At 35.8% G+C, this 9,090-nt stretch overlaps 1 protein-coding gene across 1 annotated transcript in view; it reads left to right on the top strand.

The window, feature by feature from the left end:
* The window catches only part of LOC103198601 (UDP-glucuronosyltransferase 2A3), an 82,984-nt gene that overhangs the window by 60,955 nt on the left and 12,939 nt on the right, over positions 1-9,090 (top strand). Inside the window, exons 4-5 of the mRNA XM_007942767.2 lie at positions 496-583; positions 1,377-1,596. Coding sequence (XP_007940958.1) covers positions 496-583; positions 1,377-1,596 — 308 coding nt within the window. The remainder of the gene's footprint in view (positions 1-495; positions 584-1,376; positions 1,597-9,090) is intronic.

Genomic DNA, 9,090 nt, shown 5'->3' with positions numbered 1-9,090 from the left:
GAAAAAATGAAGGAAGGAAGAGAAAATGTAAAGAGGAAGAAAAAAACAACCAATTATCCAAATAATAAACCCACATAATGTAAAACAAAATGTATTTGTGAAAAACACTACATTTGAAAAAGGAAAGCTAGGATGGCCCAGGGACATACATTTAAATAGAAGTGATACTGTTAAGTGATGTTAAACTCCAACACATTGATGGATTAATCCAGTATTGTTTTCTTTCCTAATTCTACATTCATAATCTCACTCCCAGAAGCTTTTAATTGTCAAAACAATAGTGTACTGAACAGTCTATTAGAACACATCCTTTAAAACAATGTGAATATAAATAGTTTTACTCTCTTTCAATGTTTTCAAAACACCCATAAAATACTGCCCTCTCAACTCTGATCTGAAGCAGGGTGAGCTATGCAATTTCTGAATAAGTGTGCAATCTTAAAATACCACCATTCTGTATTTTTCCTTGTGAACTAATTATGTTTTCTTGCACAGGTTTTATGGAGGTACAAGGGAATAAAACCAACCACGTTGGGAGCCAATACTCGGCTCTATGACTGGATACCTCAGAATGATCTTCTTGGTAAGTCTATGGGATGAGGGAGAACTTGTATATTTGGATAAGGAACAAATTGGATAACTATTTGATAGCAAATTCAACAAATGTTCAAAATAGTAAGAGTTTTTCAATCTACTTTCAGATTTTGAAAAGATATAATTAAATAAATGACCACTGATTTATAGATTTATGCTTCTTAGGCTTCACATAAGAATCTTCAGTGCAATGTCCCACCACTCTTCTGGTTTTAGCTGACTTCAGGTATCACCTCTTCAGTAAAGATTTCCCATACTGTGCAGAGGCACTTAATTCCACCTTTTCCTAAGATTGCAGTTTTCTTAGCTGGCAGTGGTCATATACAGTCATCCCTCAGTTTGGCAGAGGAGTGGTTCCAGAAGCTCCAAGTATACCAAAAGCTGGGGGATGCTCGAGTTGCTTTTATAAAATGTACCAAATTTGCATATAACCTAAGCACATCTTCTGGAATATTTTAAAGCATGTTTAGATGACTTTTAATACCTACTACAATATAAATGCTATGTAAATAACACTTTATGCTCCCTCATAGCCTTTGAGGGATTGTTGTGACCGCTTAATTGCTTCTTAGGAGGCATCCCCCCTAATCAGTATTTTTGATCTCCAGTTGGTTGGATCTGTGGATGTGGAACAGAGGATCCAGAGGGTGACTGGACTCAGCTTTCATAGAAAACTCTGAATTCTTCATTAAGTTACTCTATTATTTCCCCTCTGTCTCTGAAATTGTGTTAACATACTGTAATGAAATTCTCACCTACTTTTTACCCAACCCTCCAATTAGGTCATCCCAAAACAAAAGCATTCATCACTCATGGTGGAACTAATGGAATCTATGAAGCTATCTATCATGGGGTGCCTATGGTGGGAGTTCCCATGTTTGCTGATCAGCCTGATAACATCGCCCACATGAAAGCTAAAGGAGCAGCTGTGGATGTGAACATGAATACAATGACAAGTGCAGATTTGCTCAATGCTCTGAGAACTGTTATTAATGATCCTTCGTAAGTATTACTGCTTCCTAGAGGGTCACCAATGATTGCATTATCCATCACACTAGAAAATGTTCAATGTTTCATGCCTTTATATTGGTTTATTTTAAAATAACCACCACATGTCAAATACAATAATCACTTTCTTATTTTATTTATGGAACAAAGTGCCTTACTAAAATTGAAAAAGAAATTAAGAAAAGATGATAACTTCAAACACTATATCATAGAACTTAAAATTAAATAAGTAATGTTAAACCAAAACCAAAACCAACCTACTGCTGTACCGTGGATTTATGACTTATAGCAATCATATAGAAGGGAATAAAACTACCCCATAGGGTTTCTAAGGCTGGAAATCTTCATGGAAGGAAACGACCACATCGTTATCCCTTGGGGTGGTTGGTAGGTTTGAACCAATGGCCTTTCGGATAGAAGCTGAGCATTTAACCTCTGTGCCACAAAGACTCCTATAAGTAATATTAAAACCGAAACTCAAAACCAAACTTGCTGCCATCAAGTTGATTCTGACTCCTGGTGACACCAATTGGGTTTCGAAGGCTGTAAATCTTTAAGGAAGCAGATTGCCCCATCTTTCTTCTGCAGAGTGACTGGTGGGTTTCAACCACTGATCTTTTGTTAACAGCCAAATGCCTTAACCACTACACCTCCAGAGCTCCTAAGTAATATAAAGGGTTATATAAATTCTCAGAATTTTTGCTGGATAAAACCAAAAACCAAAAACTGAACTCATTGTCATCAAGTGGATTTTGACTCATAGTGACCTCTATTGGGTTTCCAAAGGCTATAAATCTTTACGGAAGTAGATTACCTTGTCTTCCTCCCATGGAGTAGCTGGTGAGTTTGAACCACCAACTTTCTGGTTAGCACTCAAATGCCTTAGGCTCTGTGCCACCAGTGTTGCTTTTTTACTGGATAATATGTTCATTTTTATGAATAGTACTTGTTAAGGAGCTCTGGTGTCACAGTGCTTAAGACATTTGCCAAGCTGCTAATGAAAAGGTCCTCGATTTGAACCGAGCAGCCACTCCCTGGGAGGAAGATAAAGCAGTCTGTTTCCATAAAGATTTACAGCCTCAGAAACCCTGTGGGAACAGTTCTACTCTGTCCTATAGGGTCTCTATGAGTCAGAATAGACTATGACAGTGGGTTTGTTTTTTTGTTTGTTTTATATACTTGTTAATTTAAATATTCAAAACATTTAGTAATGTCAGAAATGGAAGTGACAATTTCTCTAATATTAATCATTCAGAAATAATCAACATTTATAGTGTAGCGTAGTGCTTAAGACACTTGACTGCTAACCAGAAGGCTGGCAGTTCAAACCCCCCAGCCACTCCTGGGAAGGAAGATGGGGCAATCTATTTCCCTAGTGACACTGCCTTGGAAACCCAAGGAGGGGTCGATATGAGTCGGGTCCCACTTGACAGCACATAACAACAACAACAACAACATAATATATAGCATTCATCAGTATATATGCATACAGAAAGTAGAGATGTAGAATAATTAATAATTTCATAAATATCAATTGGTACTCCGTGTATATTTAGGTAAAATTTAAACATAATTTTGTTTTAAAATAGTCAACAAAAAAATTATTCTATAACCTTTGCTGATCTTTAGATATAAATCCTTACATAATTTTTTTTTCTCCTCTGGAAGATTTAACAAGGATTAAGAAATAATATACTATACACATGTAAATTTTTGAGCCATTAATTTATGTGTTTTAATTTAAGCCACTCTTAGTTGAACTCCTACTATGGAATCTGATTCCCAGTATGTATTTCTTCTCATTTTAATTTGTCAATATTTATGGCATTTATTTTCTTCAAATTTGTTTAGTCTTTTTGTAATATTTGAAGGAATTCAATGTTCACCATTGGAATCAGAGAGTCTTTATTCTAGTATGTTTTGGATTTATTTTTGAATGGCTGTATCATATAGATTTTTTTTTTAATAGAGACTCATGATAATGAATTTCCTGAGATCGTGTTTGGCATGGTTAGCTCAGTGCCTTTGTTGGAGGATGATTATATCTTAAAATTAGGTTTCTGTTTTTCTCTTCAGAACTTTGTAAATATTACTTCTAATCTTATAGCTAGAAATACTCCTGTAGGATGTCTGAGGCCTGACTAATCATTTTTCTTTTTAGGAGTTGCCTTTTCAGTCTAGGAAAGAAATCTTTTATTTATTTATTTATTTTTAATTCAGATGTAAATACTACATCTTTAGACATTATTTTATAACTTTTCCCTGGGTTATAGTGGAGCCTTAAAACACTATACATCCAACATTAAGAAAAATATATATTCAGTTTTTCACTTCAGAAAATAACTAATGTTTGTTATTTGTTAATTTGCCTTTTAGTTCCATATATATACTTCAGGGACATCAGATTTTAAATTTCCTTTTCTTGAATTTTTTTCTTCTCTTTTTCTATTCTTTTCTCTCTAATTATTCTAAGATCAACTTTTCTTAATCAATGCGATTGCCTCAAATTAATAATTGACTATTTCATCCTAAGCATTTCTCAGTGTTTCTAATTTCTTTATTAATTCTTTATAATGTTATTTTTAACACAGTGTATTTCAATAGCTCACCAATCACCATTTTTCATTCCCTGTTGTTTTTAATTTTATTTCCTATTATCTTTTTTCAAACCAACCTCACTGCTGTGAGTCGGATCCAACTCATAGTGACCCCATGCTTGGGTTTCCAAGGCAGTATTACTATGGAAGTTTTTTTGGTATCTTTCTTTTTTCAGTACATTCACAATCTTATTGTATCTCACATCTTCTTTTTGATGAGTTATCTATTAAATCTACTGATATTCTTCCTCTTTAGTTTTATTTTAATTTTTCATTATTGTTGTTAGGTGCCTCCGAGTTGGCTCCTACTCACAAAGACAACACTATGTGCAACAGAGTGAAACACTGCCAGTCCTGCTCCATCCTCACAATCCTTGTTTCCCGGAGCCCATCATTGCAGCCACTGTGTCAGTCCATTTAGTTAAGGGCCTTCCCCTTTTTCACTGACCCTCCAGTTTGTCAAGCATGATATCCTTCTCCAGGGAATGGTTCCTTGTGACAACATGACCAAATTAGGTGAGACATAGTCTGGCCATTCTCCCTTCCCAGGAGCATTCCAGCTGCACTTATTCCAGGACAGATTTGTTTGTTTGTTCTTCTGCCAGTCCGTGATACTTTCAGTATTCTTTGCCAACACCACAACTCAAAAGCAATAATTCTTCTTTGGTCTTCCTTATTGATTGTCCACTTTTCACATGCATATGAGACTATGGAAATACCACAGCTTGGGTTAGGCACACCTTAGGCTTCAAAGAGATCTTTGCTCTTCAGCACTTTAAAGATGTCTTTTGTAGCAGACTTGCCAGTGCAATATGTCTGATTTCATGACTGCTGCTTCCGTTGGAGTTGGCTATGGAACCAAGTAATATGAATTACTGACAACTTCAATCTTTTCTCCACTTATTGTGATGATGCTTATTAGTCCAGTTGTGAGGATTTTCATTATCTTTATGTTGAGGTGTAATCTATACTGCAGAATATGGCCTTTAATCTTTGTCAGTAAGTGCTTCAAGTCATTTTCACTTTCAGCAATGAAGGTTGTGTTGCCTGTATATCACAGGTTGTGAATAATTCTTCCTCCAATCCTGATACTGCTTCTTCTTCATATAGTGAATCTTCTCAGATTATTTGCTCAGCTTACAGATTGAATAAGTATTTTGAAAAGATACATCCTGGACATATTCCTTTCCTGTCTTTAAACCATTCAGTATCCTCTTAGGAGCCCTGGTGGCACAGTGCTTAAGACATTGGACTACTAACCAGAGGTTGTTAGTTCAAATCCACCAGCCACTCACAGAAGAAAGATGGAACAATCTACTTCCATAAAGATTTACCATCTGGAAAACCCAGTGGGGGTTGCTATGAGTCCGACTCAATTGCAGTGAGTTTGGTTTTTTTGGTTTTGGTATCCCCTTGTTCTGTTTTAATGATAGCCTCCCGGTCTATGATTACAAATGATAGACCAGGTATCTGTACCTGGTACAGGTTCCTCATTTGTACAATTAAATGCTCTGGAACTCCCATTCTTCTCAATGTTACCCATAATTTGTAATTATGTACCCAGTCAAATGCTTTTACATAGTCAGTAAAACACAAGTAAACATCTTTTTGATGTTTTTTGCTTTTAGCCATGATCCATCTGATATCAGCAATGATATCACTTGTTCCACATCCTCTTCTGAATCTGGGTTGTATTTCTGGAATTTCCCTGTCAATATACTGCTGCAACTGTTTTTGAATTATCTTCAGCAAAATTTTACTTGTGTGTGACATTAATGACACTGTTTGATAATTTCAACATTTTGTTGAGTCACCTTTTTTGGAGATAGGTACAAATATGGATCTCTTCCAGTCAGTTGGCCAGGTAGCTGTCTTCCAAATTCCTTGGCATAGACGAGTAAATGTCTCCAGCATGGCATCCTTTAGTGAAACTTCTCAATGGGTATTCCATCTATTCCTGGAGATTTGTTTTTTGACAATGCCTTCAGTGGAGCTTTACTTTTTCCTTTGGTACCATTTGTTCTTGATCATACGCCACCTCCTGAAACAGATGAACATCAACCAATTCTATTTGGTACAGTGACTCTGTATTTTCCTTCTATTTTCTTTTGATGCTTCCAGCATCATTCAATATGTTGTGCATAGAATCTTTCAGTATTGCAACTCGAGGCTTAATTTTTTTTTTCCTCAGTTCTTTCTCAGTTTGAGAAATGCTGAGTATGTTCTTCCCTTTTGGTTTTCTAACCCAGGTCTTTGCACATTTCATTATAATTGACTTTGTCTTTTCAAGTGGTTCTTTGAAATCTGTTTGTGTCCTTTATTTTATCTTGTCATTTCTTCCTTTTGCTTTAGGTATTCTCCATTAAAGAGCAACTTTCAGTCTTTTCTGACATCCTGTCTTTTTAATGACCTTTTGCTTTCTTCATGGATAATGTTCTTGATGTCCTCCCATAATTCCTCTGGTTTTTGGTTATTGATGTTCAATGAGTCAAATCTATTCTTCACATGGGCTCTAAATTCAGGTAGGATATAATCAACGTCATATTTTGGTTCTCATGGATTTGTTTTAATTGTCTTCAGCTTCATTTTGAACTTGCATACAGGCAGTTGATGGATTGGTCTACAGTCAGCTCCTGGCCTGTTTTGGCTGAAGACATTGAGCTTCTCCATTACCTCTTTCCACTGATGTAGTCGATCTGATTCCTGGGTATTCCATCTGGCATAGTCCACATGTAGAGCCACCATTTATGTTGTCACAAAAGGGTATCTGCAATGAATAATTCATTGGTCTTGAAAAATTCTATTATGTGATCTCCAGCATCATTTGTATCACTAAGGCGATATTTTCCAACCAGCAGTGGTTCTTCTTTGTTTCCAACTTTTACATTCCAATCACCAGTAATAATCAATACATCTTGATTGCATGTTTGGTCAATTTCAGACTGCAGAAGTTGATAAAAATTTTCAATTTCCTCCCCTTTGTCTTTTGTGGTTGGTGCATTTATTTTAGTTAGGCTGTTTGAAAACATCTGTTACATGTCTTCTGTCCAGGGATTTTTAGACAGAAGAAAAAGTGTATTCATTTACAATGAATACAATGAATAGGGAAAACACTCTATATTTAGCTAAGAACTATTTTGAAGGGTCAATGTGGTTGTTCATTTTCCCCTTCCATCCACTTTATTGTCAATTAACATTTATTAATAAATATTATTATAAATTTTATAATAAATGTTTTATTATAAATTATAAATAATCATTTCAGGATACTATAGATATTGGGAGCTCTGGTGATGTAGTGCCTAAATGCATTTGACTGATAACCAGAAGGCTGGCAGTTTAAACCCATTAGTCACTCCTTGAAGGAAGGCTGGGCAATCTAATACCGTAGAGATAAAGGCTTGGAAACCCAAGGAGGGGTTGCTATGGGTTGGAACCAACTCGATAGCAGAGAATGAGATGATGACAAATAGATATCAGGTCAAGTACAGGGTAATGGGTTAGGAGCCACATCTAGCTTTATTTTAATCATATGCTTTTGAGAAATATTGATCTTCATCTCTAATGTACACGACTATTTCCTTTCCCTGAGTTGTTCCAAAAAAACCTCACTGCCATCTAGTTGGTTCCAACTAATAGATACCCCTCTTTGGGTTTTTGAGGTGGTATCTCTACAGAAGTAGATTGCCCTGTCTTCCTTCCAATGAGTGACTGGTAGATTTGAACCACCAACCTTCTGGTTAACAGTCAAATATGTTAGGCACTATGCCACCAGAGCTTACAAGCTGATTTTTTTTTTTTTTTCCATTTTCTTAAATACCAGAGCAGGAAGTTTCCTTATTTGCCTGTCAATTTGTCATACTGTGGTATCACATTAATTATCAAAAAGCATGTTTCAAGATTTATCCTAAAGTACAATGTTATCAGTGATAGGATAATATTCATACCTCTACAATGAAGAACAGTTAATACTCTGTTACTGAAATTGACACACTAACCACTAAAGCCAAAGGTGAAGAAACTGAAGATTTCTACCAACTTCTGCAGTCTGAAATTGACCAACAGTACAGTCAAGATGTATTGATTAATATTGGTCATAGGCATGCAAAAGTTGGAAACAAAGAAGCAGTAGTTGGAAAATACAGCCTTGGTGACAGAAGTGACACATAGAATATAGCAAGACCAATGACTCATTCATTACAAATACTTATTTTCAACAACATAAATGGAGACTATACACATGGACCTTGCCAGATGGAATACTCAGGAATCAGATCAATTACATCTGTGGAAAGAGGCATTGGGGAACTCAATGTCTTCAGTCAGAACAAGGCCAGGAGCTGACAGTGGAACAGACCATCAACTACTCATATCCATGTTCAAGTTAAAGCTGGAGACAATTAAAAGCAGCCCACTAGAGCAAAAATATGACCTTGATTACATCCCTCTTGAATTTAGAGACCATTTAAAGAATAAATTTGAGGCATTGAACACCAATGACCAAACACTAGAGGAATTGTGGGATGACATCAAGAACATCACCCAGGAAGAAAGCCAAAGGTCATTAGAAAGACAGGAAAAGAAAGAAAGATCCAAATGGATCTCAGGAGAGACTTAGAAACTTGCCCTTGAACGGAGAGTAGCTAAAGCTAAGGGAAGAAATGACAAGATAAAAGAGCTGAACAGAAGATTTTAAAGAGCAGCTTGAGAAAACAAAATCAATTATTATAATGAAATGTGAAAAGACCCAGAGTTAGAAAACTAAAAAGGAAGAACATACTCGGCATTTCTCAAGCTGAAAGAACTAAAGAAAACATTCAATCCTAGAGTTGCAATATTGAAAGAATCTATGGGCAAAATATTAAATGATGCAAGATGCATCAAAAGAGTA

Source organism: Orycteropus afer, unplaced genomic scaffold, assembly GCF_000298275.1.
Source record: "Orycteropus afer afer isolate SDZICR_OR568_19922 unplaced genomic scaffold, OryAfe1.0 scaffold00098, whole genome shotgun sequence".
NCBI lineage: Eukaryota > Metazoa > Chordata > Mammalia > Tubulidentata > Orycteropodidae > Orycteropus > Orycteropus afer.
This window is presented reverse-complemented; position numbering and strand designations above follow the sequence as displayed.